The sequence below is a fragment of the Excalfactoria chinensis genome, chromosome 17, assembly GCF_039878825.1.
Source record: "Excalfactoria chinensis isolate bCotChi1 chromosome 17, bCotChi1.hap2, whole genome shotgun sequence".
Classification (NCBI taxonomy): Eukaryota; Metazoa; Chordata; class Aves; order Galliformes; family Phasianidae; genus Excalfactoria; species Excalfactoria chinensis.
This window is the reverse complement of record NC_092841.1, coordinates 8,873,363-8,889,027: the sequence shown is the minus strand read 5'-3', so window position 1 is coordinate 8,889,027 and position 15,665 is coordinate 8,873,363. Positions and strand designations below refer to the sequence as shown.

The 15,665-nt window shown below is 61.2% G+C and overlaps 1 protein-coding gene across 1 annotated transcript; it reads right to left on the bottom strand.

Moving 5' to 3' along the window:
• Positions 1-496: 496 nt before the first annotated feature.
• Positions 497-4,797, bottom strand: CBX4 (chromobox 4). The gene is made up of 5 exons (XM_072351789.1): positions 4,587-4,797; positions 4,449-4,492; positions 3,664-3,729; positions 2,993-3,059; positions 497-2,647 (listed from the first exon to the last, which is right to left on the bottom strand). The coding sequence occupies exons 1-5, from the start codon at positions 4,653-4,655 to the stop codon at positions 1,322-1,324; spliced, it is 1,572 nt and encodes a 523-aa protein (XP_072207890.1). The 5' UTR covers positions 4,656-4,797; the 3' UTR covers positions 497-1,321.
• Positions 4,798-15,665: the final 10,868 nt, after the last annotated feature.

Genomic DNA, 15,665 nt, shown 5'->3' with positions numbered 1-15,665 from the left:
GGAACTGAGAAGGGAAGATGCCAGGATGACGATTCTATTTACTGAGCAGAAGTTGACGTGGCCTGAAAGGTGGAAGCGTGGAGCAGAGCATCCTGCACACAAAGCAACAGCCAAGGGGCACCAATGGGGTGAGGGCACAGCCCCAGGGAGCTGCAGCGTGCCTGCCAGCTCCACCTCATGCAAACCACACGGCTCTGCCTCTCACGGTCTCAAAGCTGTTGTACACGCACGTTATTATCAGCTAAGATCTCCAGATGAGAACTCAACCTCAAGCCAAAGCAGGAGCTGAGCACAGCTGACCCCACAGCACTCCTGCAAGCACGTTCCAAGAAGCCACCACCTCAGAGGACGTGGGGGACCCTCACCCCCAGGCTTTGGGGGGAGAGGCCACTCCTGCCCCCAACCTCAGCCCTGCTGTTCCCCTCAGCAATGCTCAGAGCCCCCCAGCACGGCCCTGCTGTTCGCATGCGGTAACAAACGCACTCCAAACCCCGGTAGCTTTGATAAAGGTTTATAATCCTTTGCAATGATTGCATGATACATTTCTCCCCTATGATGCAGCCCTGGGAGCAGCCGGGCTCTGCCGTCCAACCCAACCCGCCTCAGACATCGAATGCACTTTTCAAACATCTCCATTTAATATTTACATTCAAGCAATTAATAAATTGGAAGCTTATAGTTTAGACATTTCTAATAGCAGCAATTTCTATAAGAGCTCCTTTAGCTTTAGATAACCATTTTTTTTTCCTGTTTTTATCTTCGTTTTTCTTCTTTTTTTTGCACATAGAAACACCACATGTGTACAGTATCAAAAAATATATACCAGGGATGGTCCTGCAGGGTGGGGGGAGGGAGGGGGGGGGAAGGAAAACGAGACTAACAAATGCCGAATGGTTAAAAAGGAGAACAGAAAATAGTCGTCTGATATAGTTTATAAGGTGATCTAGGGACTCCATAAATCTAGGCTTTATATTTCATTATATAAATACCTACAAATAAATATATTAGCACAGTCGGAGGGCGACCAGCCTTCAGCTCAAACAATACATTTCAATAACACCACGTACAAACGGGAGCAAGAATCACTCGACAAGTTAGCACTGTTAAAATATAATACTATAACTCTGAGTAACCGCCCGGCCCCATAGCGCCCGGGGCAGCCCCATAGCGCCCGCAGTGGGAGCAGCAGCAGCATTGGGCACCGTGTGGGGCAGCGCAGGGCCCCCACATCCCGCAGTGACCGGGGCTGGGGATGCCACCCCATTGTAGGCTTTGGGGTCGGGGCAGCAGCGGGGCTGTGCTCCCATGGGGAGCAGCCGCCTCACACCGTCACATACTCCTTGAAGGTGACGGTCAGGCAGTTCGCGGTCACGTCTGTGATAATTATATTCCCAAAGAAGGGCTTGAATTCCTGCAGGCCTTCGGCCTCCTCCTCCTCCTCCTCCTCGGCCACCTGCCTGGGCTGCTGCGGGGGCTCTACAGGCGGCTGCTCGGCTGGTAGCGGCGGCTCCTCCGGCTTCACCTGCACCAGGGTCGCCTCGCCCTCCGCCCGCGGCTTGACGCAGCGCAAGTCTATGGGCTCGTCCAGGTCTGAGTCCAGCAGGATGACCTCGGGCTGGGCGGGCAGCTCCGGCCGCTCAGGGCCGAGGCAGGTGGGGGCACTGATGCTGCGTGATGTCAGGCGTTTCTTGCCCGGCTCACGGTCCCCGTGTGGCTCTGACAGGCAGCGCTTGCGTGCGCTGGAGCTCGAGAGGTTCAGTCCCATGGAAGATGGGCTGTGCTCATGCCCGGAGCTCAGCGACCACGGCACGAGGTCCGGCTTGGTGGTAAGCTGTAGCGGCTGCTCAGCTACAGGCAGGGGCAGCTCCTTGCCCGGAGAGGGTTTCCTGGGGCCCTCCTGCAGCTCAGCAGCTGGCTGCCTGCTCTCACCCTCCGCAGCAGTCAGGCCATTGCTGCCCACCGCCCTCTCCTCGCCCGGCTTCCTCCAGGCCTCCAGCTTCTCCTCCCCACCCTTCTTAGCAGTCCTCTCCTCTGGTGCCCGTTTCCGGGGTGGTTCCCCAGACTTGATCTTCACCGCCTGCATGCCATTCTCCATGTACTTGCTCATGACGATCACGATGCGCCCGTTCTTGTTTTTGTTTTTGACGATCTTCATCTTGCCCCCGAGCCCGTTGCTGGTGACTCTGTCCCGCGGGGGTGGCCCGGTGCCACTGGACAGGTTCTTCTCGGCCCCATTCTTGCTCTCAGTAGCGAGGTTCTTGACTGGGCCCAGTAGGTTCTTGGCCGCACCGTGGGCCCATTTATCCGGGTGGGCGCCCAGGGGGCTCTTGGTGCTGTCCAAGCAGGCCTGGCCCTGCGGCTCCTTGCTGCTGGGATGATAGTGGGGCTCGTACATCTTGGGGTCAGGCTGGTAGTGGTGGTGCTTCTTGCTGTTGAGCTGGTAGTAGTACTTGCCCTTGCTGTGGGACTGGTGCTTCACACCGCTCTCCTTGCCGTTGGGCTGGTACTGGTGGTGCTTCTTGCTGTTGAGCTCATACTGGTGCTGCTGGCTCTTACCAGAGGAGCCGAGGTCCAGCTTCGGCCGGGTGTCCACGGCGGGGTCCTGCAGCCCCGTCAGGATGTTGGAGCGGCGGGCGAAGGAGGGCAGCTGCAACACAAAGCCGAGGGCTGAACCCCACTGCAGGTGCCACCCCCGGCACGCTCAGTGCTCCGTGCAGCCCAACCCGCGCCCACTTCCAGGCCCCGCATTGCTCCGGATTAATGAAGCAATGAAAAGAAGAAAAGCCCCCTTCAATCAGCTGCCTGGGAACAGAGACCGGCCAGAACCAGCAGCCTGCTAATGCCGCCCGGCAGCACACTGCCCCGTGCCCGGGGGCTGCACCACGAGCTCGGCACCGGGGACGCATCCCCCGGGGTGCAGCACGCAGCTCCTCTGCATGATGCAACCCACGGAAAGGAGAGCAGCCCCCCGGGACCCCCCCATCGCCTTTACCTGCACGACGAGCGGCTTCGGCTTGGGGCCCCGCTTGCGGTATCCCATCAGCTGCTCCTGCCGCTCCCTGCGGGAACACAGCGTCACTGCGAGGCCGCACCTCCCCCTCCCCAGCCCCCCCTGTGCCGCGGTCCGGGTGTCGGGATCTGAGGGTGGGAGGGGGCCGCAGCCACAGGTGCGGGGCTGCGGGAAGGGATCCCAAAGGAAGGCTGGGGCGGGACGAGCCTGCGGGACGGCATCCCTGTCACCGCCTCCCCCCGCCGCAGCGAGGGGTGAAGTTTAGGTTTTGTGCCAAAATACGGCAGGAAATAAAAGCGTGGAAGGGAAAGGAGGGGAAAAAAAAAAGAAGAAGGAGAAAAAAAAAAAAAAAGCAGCGGTTGGAGCGCAGCAGCAGCGCCGCCTCCTCCACTCGCAGCCATCGAATCCCCGCGCGGGCAGCAGCCGAGCGCGGCGTGGGGGGGGGGGGGGAGAGCGGAGCGGGGATCGCGCACCGGAGGCGGCTCCCGGCCCCCCGCCCCGCACCCGCCCCGCCGGGGCCGCGCCCCCCCGACCCCCCCCCGGGCCCGTCCCGCGCCCTCCGCCCGCCCCTGCGCGGCCCCCGGGCGGCGAACGGCCCCGTGACGCATCTACAATTGCACGGCCGGGCACGGGGCCGGGCGGCCGCCGCTCACCTGTTCTGGAAGGCGATGAGCAGCCGGGGGTCCAGGATGTTCTCCTCCGGCTCCCACGTGTTATACCTTGCGGAGGGGACGGGGGGCAGCGGTCAGGCGGGGCGCGGTGTAGGGGTCGGGGCCGCCGTCGCCGTGTGCCCCGGGCCCGCTCCGCAGCTCGTGCCCGGGGTTCGGTCCCGCGGGAGGGGGATGGGCGGGGGAGCGAAGGGGCGGAGGGGGGGGTGGGGTGGGTTGGGGGGGCAGGCCGGGGACAGGACTGTTTATTTAGCGCAGTTATTATTCCGGAGGAATTCTAAGCATGTCATGATGAAATTTTCCAAATCCCCTTTCCCGGACCCATTAAAGCGGCCCCGGCGCGGAGGAGGGACGCGGCCGCGGGGTCCGACGCTGCTCGGGGCCCCCTCCCCGCCGCCCACCTCCCCCCCCCCCCCCCCGACCCCGGCTCTGTCACGCAGCCCCGAGCGCTCCGCGACCGCAGCGCCCGCTGCCACCCGGAGCGGCCATCCCGGTCCGAGCCGCGGAGCCGCGCGGTTTGATTTTAGCCCGTATTTCCCCCCTTCCCGACCTGCCCCCCCCACCGCTCCGTTCTGCAATATGGAGCCCGGCTCCCGAGGAGGGAAAGGGGGAAGGAGCCATTTTCTGGTGCACATCAGCCGCCGCCTCCCGCCTCGCTCCGCTCCCGCCGCCGCCCGCCCGGGCCCCGCCGCCTCCTCCAGCCGCCCGCCCGAACCCCGGCCGGGGCGCCCCGGGGCCGCTCCCCGCGCGTCCCCCCGCTGGGTACTCACTTGGGCGACCAGCCCCTCCATTTCACCAGGTACTCCACTCTGCCCTGCGGAGCGCGGGAGGCAAAGACACGGCGTTCAGCGGGACCCGCCGCCCGCCCGCGGCCCCCTCCCCGCCTCCCCGCCTCCTTCCCTCCGCACCTTTCGGATCCGCTTCTTCTCGATGCTCTCCACGGCGAAGACGTGCTCGCCCACCGCCGGCAGCTCCATGCTGCGCTCGGGAAGGGCCGAGCCGGGCGTCCGCGCTGCCCGCTGCGGCCGAGCGGGGCTCGGGGCTCCGGCAGCTCCCGCCGCCGAACCGACAGACACTGCGCGGCGGCCGCGGCACCGCAACCCATGCAAATCCCGGAGCGAGACGTCAGGGAGGCGGCGCCTCCCGGGCCCGGCTGCCCGTCAACGGCAGGGCCGGGGGATTGGCGCAGCGCTGCCGGGGAGCGAGGCGGGGAAGGGGGGGGGGGCGGGCGCGGGGCCGGGGGGGGGGCGGGGGGGTTGCACACGCGAGCGGCCCGGCCCCACGCGTGACTCAGCACGGCCCCGCGGGGAGGAGGGGTGCGCGGCCCCGCGGGCAGGTGCGCGGCCGGAGGGAGCGGCGGGGCCGGAGGTGCGGAACCCGCCCCGAGGATGCGCGGGGCCCACGCGTGGGGATTGAGCCTCCCCCGCCTCCCCCCCCCGCAAAGGCGCCGCGCTGCCGTGGGCCGCCCCGCACCGCCCGGCCCCGCCGCCTCTTTCCTCCCGCGGTCCCGGCCCACGGCGGACAGATTCGCGTTCGGCCGCTCGCTGAGGCCGGCGGCACGACGCGGTCCTGCACCCGGCGTTGCGGGGTGACCCCCGATCCGGCGGCGCGTTTTTCCCTCCCGGTGCCGGAAGCCTCAACCGGCGGCGGCGTGCGGGGCTCCCGCCCTGCGCTGCGTGTTCTCGCCGCTCGCTTGAGCGGATGGGGGGCAGCGCGGGGCTCCCTCCACGCGAGGCGGCCGGGCCCACGTGTGGCCTTGCCGCGGGGCGGGGACTCCGGCCCTTCCTTGCCAGGCGTGCGGTGGGAGCCGCGGCGGAGCGGGAGTGGGACGTGACCTCCTCCGGGCAGGTGGAGCGGGCCGGGCCGGACCGGGCGGCTGCGGGGTACGGCACGCGTGGGGCTCCTCCGGGCGGCCCACGGCCGCGCTCCGCGCCTTTCCCCCTCCGCGTCCCAGGGCTGTGATCCGGATCCCGCATCCCCGTGCCCGCTCTGCCCACGCGGTAACTTCAGCCCAGAGGGGCCGAGCCCGAACGGCTCCGGAGCGGATCCTCTGCCAAAGGTCCGGCAGCGCCCCGAGGGGGTCCCCGTGCTCTTCGTGCCGTTCCCCCTCCCCCCGTTGACAGCAGCCGGCGGCCTTCGGCGCCCGGCCCGGCCCGGGGGTGCGGGGGGCACCGCGCAGACAGCGCTGAATGTCACCGCGCCGGGGACCATAACAAAGACTCAGCCGCCGAGATCGTAGAGCCGAGCCAATAAAAAGCAAACTGATATTACAATTTTGATTTCCCTGGAGGGCCGAAGGGGCTTAATGTAAGAATTATTATCCATTGTGAACAGCAGCCGAAAGAAAGCACAGACAGGAAGATTTAATTTTTCTTTCTTTTTATTTTATTTTTTTATTTTATTTTTTTTTTAACTTAGCGGTTTTCCTAAGAAACATCCATTCATTGAAATTTATGCCGGCGGAGTTTGTTAACCCTCCCCTTTGACATTTCAAGCTTCTCCTGTTGCCAGAGGAGACAAGCCGAGCACAAACCGCTTTAATGCTCGCAATAACGCTCAGGAGACGAGCGCGATTTGGTGCAATTTCCCCTCGGTTCGGGCAAACGGAGAAATGAGCGGAGGCCGCGGGGCCGCCCCGAGCGCTGCGTTACGGCACCGGGGCAGCTCCGTACCCACCGACGGCAGCGGGACGGGGCGGGCAGCGGGGATACGAGGTGTGTGTGTGTGTGTGTGTGTGTGTGTGCTCGGAAAGGTGTGAGCAAATCTTCGCACGGCCATAGGATCTGCGGCGGGAGGAGAAGAGGTTGAGGGAATCGGAAAGAAAAAAAGGTGAAAGCGACGCTAAACAGCATCGTTAGGAGCTCTTTAATCGCGGTGTGGTTCACAGCTCCTGCAGCTCAGCACCAATTCCCGGGCTGGAGCTGCCTGCTGGATGATCGTCTGCTTTCTGTTAGCGGGCTGATTGCACATGATTCCCAGTAATGATTGTAATGGTGGTGATTTTCTTTCTCTTACCTTGCTCGTGTAGCAGTGGTTCACGAACTGGCACAGCTTTCCCTTTGTCAGTTCGAAAGAGGACACCTGATAGGAAGCACGTAAAACGCCCTCACTAAAGAAAGCAGGAGACGTTTCTAACTGCTGCCTCTTTCTCCTCTGGCATCCCCAAAGATAAATCCCCGCATCTCAGGGATGAGGACAGAAAAAGGGTCCCCAGCCCAAAGGGATGAGAGCCAACAGCTGCCTTTTAGAGCCCCAGGGATGGCTGGTTTAATACCACGTATGTTCACTATTTATCTGTTCGTAAGGCAGGGTTGAGGTGCAGACGGACATTCTGGGGCTGTTCTTTTTCCCCTCGGCCACACTTGTGTAAGAATCTGGGTTTCTCGGTGGCAGTTCTGGGTGGGAGCTGCCCCAGGCACAGCTGGGAGACAAACCCCGAACAGCCCGAGACAGATGGGCTTCCTGCAGGTGTTAGGAAGCACACCGAGGCAATTTCCCCTCAAAGATTTGCTGCCCGTGTTCTCTCCCATTACCCAGCGCTGATATCTGTCTGGCTTTATTCTTTTCATCATTAGTTACCAACTTCTTACCCTGCAGATAGAGCCAGCTCTGTCAGCTTGGGGCCGAGCTCTGCCTCTCCAAAACACTCCTTGCTCTCTTTCCCCCCTCTCTCCCTATGCCAGTAGCTCCTGCAGACCTGCTGTATGTTTGCTATCAAGCAGCACTGATTACACATGCCATCATTTCTGATGTTGCTCATTAGTCTATATCATTATTAGCAATTCAAACCAGCAATTCGTTTCCAGCTGCAATCCTCTAATTCCACCAAGAAAGCTTCAAGGTTGCGGTCTGGGGCTCTCAGCTTTTCCAGACGAACCTCCTGCAGCCCAAACTGGACAGGAGCACCAAATAACAACAAAGTTAATTCATTAATAGTTGTAGCCTTTCCTCCAAGGCCGCTCCTGCAGGCGGCCAGGCACGGACTTTGCAACTCTCTTGCATTGCGGTGTCCTTGGAGGGAGGGGGGAGGGCATGGGCCCCATTCATTCCTACCTGCCCAGCTGGGCTCTGGGTTTGCCCTTCTGCTTTTGTCAGGCCTGGCTCACGTTTGGAGCAGTGGCTGCTCTGAACACCGGGCTTTAATATGCTGAGGTCAACAGCGTGCTGCAGAAAGACAAGGGAAGGAGGAATAGGTAGGCTTGGGGGGAAAAAAAAGGAAAAGAGCCCAACCAACAATCAATAGGATGCCATGAGGTAAGATGCACACAACGAAACCCTGTTCCAGGTTGCCAAGGCAAATCTGTCAATAGAGTATTGAACAAGCAAATCTGACTTGCAATTATCGTCTCCTTCTAAATACAAGCTGCCCCTTTGCCTTGCAGTTCAAACCCCTTGCTGGTGCTGAGTGCTCCGATATTGCTGGCCAGGGTTGCTTCAAAACAGGGAGGGAAAAGCCAACCCAGCTGGAACAGGGGCTGGAACCTGCTCTGAATCTGTGCTGAAAACCCCTGGAGCATCCCTGGTACTTTCGCTTCTGAAGTGATGCATTCCAGCTCCAGCACAACAGGCATTCTGAAGCAGCAAACTCTTTTTGCAACAAACTCTTTGTGGGAACACACACGAATCTATTTTCAGACGCTGCTGCAGGAAGAAAATCAACACACGGAGCACCCGGCACCTGCAGCACTTGGGAAGCACCACAGATCGCTGCTTCCCCTCCTGGGGGTCCCTGCTCACCCCATCCTGCCAGCCCCCACCTTTGCCCTCTCCAGGCCAAGTAGCCCTGCAGGATCCCCCCCCCCCACCACAGCAGGCCTGAGATCCTTACAGCACCAGTGGGGAGGGCAGAGCCAAGCAGTGAATCCCCAAGAGAATCCATCCCCTGGGGGCTTATGTGGGAACCTCCCCCTCCCCAGAGCCCTTCTGTTGTGCCCTCATCCCCGGGCTCACGGGTGGGTGCTGGTGAGGGAGCCTGAAACCATCTGCCCTTAAGCTTCTTAGAGCCAGGGAAGTGGGGAGCAGAGGAGGGAGGCAGTGCTGCTGTGCAGAGCTCAGCACTGATCTGAGCCCATCCCACTGCCCCATATCTCCCAGCCCAGGACATCCCCCAGCCCTGAAGTGCCAAGTACATGGCAATGGGCACTGACTGGAGCATCCCTAAGCCCCATAGACACAGAGGGGCAGCTGTGTGTTTGCAGCAGGTGTTGCAGCACCACAAGCCTCATCCTGCACCTCTTCCATGGCTCCTCAAGCATCCCTGGAGAGGGCTGAGCTCTCCTCTGCCTCTTATCACTTAAGCTGATGCTGCTCCTTGGCAGCTGAGTGTAATTATGAGCTTTCCTCCTCCAGAAATGGCTCTGTGCGTGTTTCTGCCACGGGGGCTGCAGTCCAGTGGTGGCAGCGTGAAGAGCTGCTCCGAGTTGGAGAAGGACCCGAGCTCTCTGTGTGAGCTTCTCCCATCGTCCCCATCCGTGGAATCACAAAAACTTCCACTGGTTTGGACTGAAGTGCTGCTTTGGGAAACACTGCTTTGCCATCAGTGGAGGCATTAGGAGCGCACCGCACTCTGTGCCTTCCCTGTGCTTCAGGGGGCTCTAATCCACAAAGGGAAAGCAAGTAAGGCCCTTTTCCTTCAGAGCAGGCTGTGAAGCTGCAGCTCCATTCACACCAAAGGAGCAAGGCCAGACAGCTGCAGGCAGGCAGACAGCCACAAACCCCACAGCAAGGAGAAGTGGGGCTTCTAAACCTGCTTCTTAATGAACCCAACCACCAAACGACTGGGAGCAGTGACTCAAAGCACATACCTGCTGGGTCCTACTCCCTTTAGAGGAAGGCAGCCTGAGGTTCCCATCTGCAAACATAATCTCGACGCGCTGAGCTGTGGCCGGGCGCAGGGGTTGGTGCTGCGGTCTGATGGCTGGATAAGGGCTCTGCAGGTGGACGCAGCTCTAAGCTGAGCACGTGGGCTGCAGCTTTGGATGGTGAGCAGGAGGAAGAAGAATCCTGGGCAGGATTTTGGTTTTGAAAAGCTAAAGCAGCCTTTTGACCTTTCCGTTATCAAAGAGGATTGGGATCAGCTCTACCTGGGGGTCCTTTTAGAAACGTCATCTTGAAGAGAGCACTAAACTCAGGGAAAAACCAGTCCCCAAACCGTCCTTGGGAAATAAACCACCAGCTTAAACCTCAGCAATCATGGGTGCAGCAAAACCTGATTGCTCCACCCCATGTGGCTGCAAAGCAAGCTTGGGCCGTGCTGGCAGAGTGCAGCACTGGGATCAGCAGCAACCCCACACTGTGCTGCTCCAATGCCACTCCCAATAGGGAGCAGAGACGAACCCTAACTATAGGGCAGGACACCCCTGTAGCTTTATCTCCTATACAAACCCTCCCAGCAAATCCCCCTGAGCAGGATTAGCCCCTGCAGCCAGGCCAGGCAGCCTGAGCTGCTCACACAGGCTGATGGATTGATTTATTTGCTGAGCTCACAGCTGAGGAGTGTGTGCTGCATCCTGGTGCTGCCACAAGGCAGTGGCTGTGCAGGACAGGAGGGCAGCACAAGAGATGAGGTGGGTAATTGCCCACAGACAGCAGTGATAATTAACTGGTTTGGGCTGGGCCGCCTTCAGGAGCTGCAGGTGCAGGCAGGGCCCCAGCAGCAGCATCATCCCAATCATGGTGTAGGGACTGCATGCATCAGAGTTCATGCCATCAGCCTGTGGCTGGGCTGAACGGGCCCAGCTGCACACTCAAACAGCAGGGCTGGGGCATGCACGTGGAGCTGGGGCATGCACAGGGCTGGGACTTGCATGTTGCCTGTGCAGCAGAAGCAGGAAGTGGGCAGCAGTGCTGTAGGCAGTTTCTATCCTGCCTGCACCTGAGCAGAGGCAGCAGCACAGCTCCCTGCAGCCTTCCCTCCTTCCCTCCCTCCCTCCTGGTTTCCTTTGCTCCGCTGAGCATCACCTCTGCTCATCTAGCTGGATCCTGATTGCAGAGCCACTTCAGCAGCCCAACGACTACCCCAGCACGTTATCCCTTCAGTGGATTACACCAAGTATTTGTGTTTGTAAAGGTTTCAGAAAGGTTTACCATCTCTGTGCGTTACACTGTCACTAGAGAGCTCTGCTATGAAGCTGCTCAGCCCAACCCAACCCAAGAGGAGCCATGCTAAACCCTTTGGGAGGATTTACATGGCAGTGGGAGACCACCTGTGCTTTCAGGCCAACCCCCCCCCCCCCCAGGCCCATGCTGTACCACATGTGTTAATCTGAGCAATGCCAGGCTCTGGCAGCAGCTGTGTGAGCATTGCAGCACTCTGTTCCCCAGCAGGTTCCTCGTGCTTGGCTGCTCCGTGCCCCGGGTGGAGCTTCTCCATGGAAAGCTGCAGCCCCGCTCCCTTCTCACTTCCCCTTCTCTCAGCTGAGCACTCTGGGCAGCTATTTTTAGGTTGCTTCTTACTGTCTGGCTTCCCCTGGGGATGCTGAGCAGGTTCAGGGAGCTCCAGCTGCCTCTCGGGCAGTGTGAGATGCTCAGCTCCCCAACACGTGCAGCACCTGCAGCCCCCCCTGCACAGGACTGATGCTGCCCTCTCACCCTGAAGGCATTGCCCTGCCCCAGGACTGCAGCAGCTCCAAGCCATGTGCTCACTGCAATCTCTGCAGCACACTTGCAGGTTTCCTGCACCAGCACTGACAGAACTGAGGACAGGGATGTGGACACGGCTGAGACCAGCTCTCAGCATCACCTGTGTGCACTGTGATGGCCCTACAGTGCCTGGAGAGCCCAAGGATCCAAAGGGGACACTGGGCTCGCTGCTGTGTCACCTGTGCCCCAACTGATCCAGCCCCGGCCCCAAGGCCCAGCTGTGCAGTTCTGAGGTTAACCACGGGTTTTCACACGGGAACTTGGTGCAGTGGGGAGCTCCACCCAGCCCAGGGAAAGAGATGCAGAGCTGTTGTCAAAAACATGTGGCTTGTTTGTAGCCAGAGAGGGGACAAGTTGCCGTTCCAGCTGCTAGAGCCGCTTGGGTTTCCCCACTGGATTAAAGCTCTGCGCTCTGAGTCATAGTGCCAGGATCAGGGATCAGCCCCTATTGCAGGTCAGGGGCTGCAGGACCTCCCCAAGCCCCTGTTCCCACCCTGATCCCCAAGCAGAGGGGCTTTTAAGACATCTGTCTGAAGTTTCGCTCTTCCTACTGAACTTGCCAGACTTTGGAAACCCCATTCCAAAATGGAATGGGGGCTTTGGGATGGGATGCTGACATGGGGTGTGCCAGGCAGCAGGAGGCTGTGGGGTGCAGACAGCAGCAGTGCTGATTCATGGAGCCCTGTCATGAAAAGAACAGCCCCTGTCTCCTCGTCTATGGGGATTTACAGCCCTCAGCCAGGAAATACGGCTGCCTGGCCTCGCTCACACTTCACAGCCTTCATGCAGCCCCAGAGCTCAGCCCCAGCTTTTCCCCAGCTGACATCCTCTGGGCCGTGGCATCACCGCTGCGGTGACGCCGTCCCCACCTGTGGTGACCCGTGGTGAGCTGGGCTCACACCCGGCCGGGTCCCCAGGGGAGGTGACAGGCAGCACTTTGCCCTTGGGGTGATGCTGTGGGGACGGTGGGGACAGTTTCATTTCTGCTGCCCGCCCGTTGTGCTGCTGGGGCACACCCTTTCCTTTGGATGGGTTCCCCAAGCCCTGCCCCAGAGACAGGCAGTGGTGCTGGTGGTGACAGCTGTCCCCTCTCCTCCTGCATCCCAGGCTGAGGTGAGGACCTGGGCCGTACATACCAGCACCCCAACTCTGCTCACAGCTTGTTAATGTGCAGGGCTATCAGCAGCACTGTGGCACGGTGCACGCTGTGCTGTGTCCCGTGCATTGGGGAGCACGTGGGTGTGCAAAGTGACGCTACGCACCAGGAGATGTGCACAAGGTGGAGCAAAAAGCTGATACGGGGCTGTGTGGGATGGGGCTGGGGCTGCGTGGGGTAGCGGGTGGTCAGGGCAAGGCTCCAGGTGTGGGTCCTGTGTTGCTCAGTGGGGCTGGGGGGGGCCTCCGGGGCGGCTCCCATCTCTACTTCCATGTTTGGGCCACGGCTGCAGCAGAGCCATAAAAGGCGGTGTGGGGAGGGCGCTGGCTCTGTGCCGTGGGTGTGCAGGGTGTGGGGCCGGGCGCAGGGTGCTCCCCCAAGGATGGGGCCTCCTGGAGTGGGGGTGGTTTGGGTCCAGCAGAGCTGCCTGCGCCTTGCTGGCCCAGGATAGCGTGTGGGTGCTGGGGAGCGTTGTCCTGTGTGGGCAAGGCTGGAGCCAGAGCCATGTCACTGTGCCCTGCTGCTGCCGTGCCCCAGCCTGGGAGTGCTGCAGATGCTGAGGTGTGAATGGAGGACACTATCAGGAGCCGAATGCTCAAGGATGAGATCCAGGCTGAGGCCACGCTGCTAATCCATCCCAGGGCACACTCAGGGCACCGAGGGTCTCAAGGGGGAGATGCTGAGGCAGTGGCTGAGTTGGGGAAGAAGCGCGCAGGTTGAGAGCCTGATGCAGTGAATGTGGTGCAGGTGTTTGGGCTGAGCAGAGCCGGGCAGGACCCCACAGCACAGGCTGAAGGCCAGAGTTCAGCACATGAGGAGGAAACGTGGCCCAACTGCCACATCCAGACAGCAAAAGGGAGGCAAAAAGTGGAGTCTGTGGGACTGTGGGGCGGTACGGGACGACTCATCCATTTGGGATCCTGCTCTGAGTGTTCCTAAGGACTTCCTCACTGTCAGGGATTGAAATGCTCACCAAACCCGGGAGAGAACAACAGAGATAAGCAGATAACAGATCAGAGGGCAGTACCTAACTGACAGGAAAGCCCGAATGTGCCGCTGCCCGGGGCGCAGTGTGAGCCAACCCACAGGAATGCAAAGGCAAACAGTGAGTGGGGTGATCCCGGCACTGGGTGGGCACGGAGAGCAGCAGGGCAGTGGGAGGGATGTGGGCTCCGAGCTGGGATGTGAGGCGGATGGGTGCTGGGATGGTGCCCTGCTCATGGCATGGCAATGGGGCTGCCCCCCACAGGCCGTGTCCCCCCGAGCTCCATCCCTGCTGCTGGGTCAGCTTGAGAAGGATTCCTGGCCGTGCAGCTGTTTAATATCAACCACAACCGCAGCCATTTTAGACCTGGCACTGCACAGAGTGAAGTACATCCCTGTTACCTGCACTGCTGCAGATGCGTCCATCCGCCTGCCTGCCTCGCTCAGCCCCTGCACCACAGAGGGCTCGGGGCTGATTCATCTGCTGCTTTTTCTCTTGCTTACGTACGCTCACATTGTTCCTTCCCCGCCTGAATGGCTAAATTAAGCCCAGCAACAATGGACCATCGATTATCCTATTGTATTCCATAGGGGCTGGCTTGGTAACTGGCTCTGAGGGCAGCAAGGTGGGCGCAGCCCATGCTCACACCGCTCTCAGGAGCCCCCCAGAGCCAGTGTCCACAGCAGCCTCTGTCCTCTGACAGCAATGGCTCAGCAGAGCCACGTGCAAGCTGGTTGCTGCCAGCAGGTCACCCCTCTGCCACCCCCATATGACGGCAATGCCATGCTGTGCTGTGCCATGCCGTGCTGTGCCACGCTGTGCCGTGCCCAGCCATCCCACACCATGCAGGAGAACATCCCTGCCAACACCGCGTCTCAGCCGCCCGGTTCTTCCCATGCCACCCGTTTCAGCAGTCCTTGCTTTGAGTCTTTTTATTGCCTGAGCTGCTGACAAGTGATTTTTCAAGAACAGAAAGGTCAGCAAGTGCAGCCCTGCAGCAGCGCCCAACCGGGGTCTGCAGGCACAGCTCCGCCCTGGGCATTTCCATAGGGCCGCAGTGCCGCTGTGCATGGCAGTGCCAGGTGGGGCCGGGCAGCGGAGATGAGGGCTGGGAGTGCCCCGAGCGCCCCCCGCTTAGTTCTGCCTTCCTGGGCTCCTGGGCAGCGCTGGGAATTCGGGGCCCCGTGGTGTGGAGCGGCGGCCCTGCGGTCGGAGCAGCCCCGTGCGCTGTGCGGGGGGAGCTGGCAGCGCGGTGGTGACGCTGCTGCTGGGTGTGCAGCAGGGATGCTTCGCCTGCAGATCTCCTACCTGCGTCAGCAGCTGAATTCCCTCGCCACATCCCCGCTGGCAGCTCCTTAACCCTTTCCTCCCGCTGCCCGCGGAGGCGCGGTGCTGAGCACATGGGATGAAGGGCAGCCATCGTTGTGCCCGTGAGCTCCCGATGCGGGTGGCTGCAGCGCGGGGCCTGACCCTCTTCCCACATGCCTGCAGGAGGGAACGAGATTTTCCAGCTGGGGGAGCTGCTCCTCGCCCTGTTTGCTGTGCCCAGCTCCGTGCCTGGGGCGCTGCCTGCGCTCTGCTCTGCACGGTGCTCCCGCAGCGGGGTCAGTGCTCGGCTCTCTGCAGCTCAGCCCAGCAGTGCAGCATCCCTGAGCAATACAGAGCCGCGCTCCCCGCAGGTCCCTCAGCCCCCCGAGAACCCTCTGCACAACCAGCGCCCGCCCGGCACCGCTGGCAGCTCGCGGAGCCCTCGGGGCAGATTTATTACCGTTGGCAGAAGGCCCAAAGGCCAGCTGGTGTTTGGGCCGTTTCCAAGGTTTCCAGTCACCGCTGGGAGTCCTCCCTCAGCCGCCCCCCATGCAGTGTGTGGGAATTGGGTTCCTGGGACAGGACCCAGCTGCTGGGACCACCCGTGGGCTGCCCACCCCTGCCCGTGCTCCCCTCAGGGCTCTGCCTTCACACTCCCTCTGCTGGGAACCAGAACCACTCGGAGGGGTTTGCGGTCACCCCACAAAGGCAGGCAGGACCCCGTGAGCCCAGCACACCAGCAAGGTCCCCTTGCACCCCTTGTGCCCATAGGGATGGCAGCTCCATGCTGTGAGGCTGTGGAGGTGGCTCTGGTCACCCGACCACCACCCTGGGCACCGTGGAGTTGGGCAAGGCAAAGACAGAGGCAGGAGCTGCCCAACTTGTCTGCGGTTCCTG

Excerpts from the sequence above, each read along its gene's own strand:
- CBX4 (XM_072351789.1), bottom strand. The coding sequence starts at position 4,655 with ATGGAGCTGCCGGCGGTGGGCGAGCACGTCTTCGCCGTGGAGAGCATC. Across the intron at positions 4,493-4,586 it reads AGAAGAAGCGGATCCGAAAG|GGCAGAGTGGAGTACCTGGT; the intron begins GTGCGGAGGGAA and ends CGCGCTCCGCAG. Across the intron at positions 2,648-2,992 it reads CGAAGCCGCTCGTCGTGCAG|CTGCCCTCCTTCGCCCGCCG; the intron begins GTAAAGGCGATG and ends TTTGTGTTGCAG.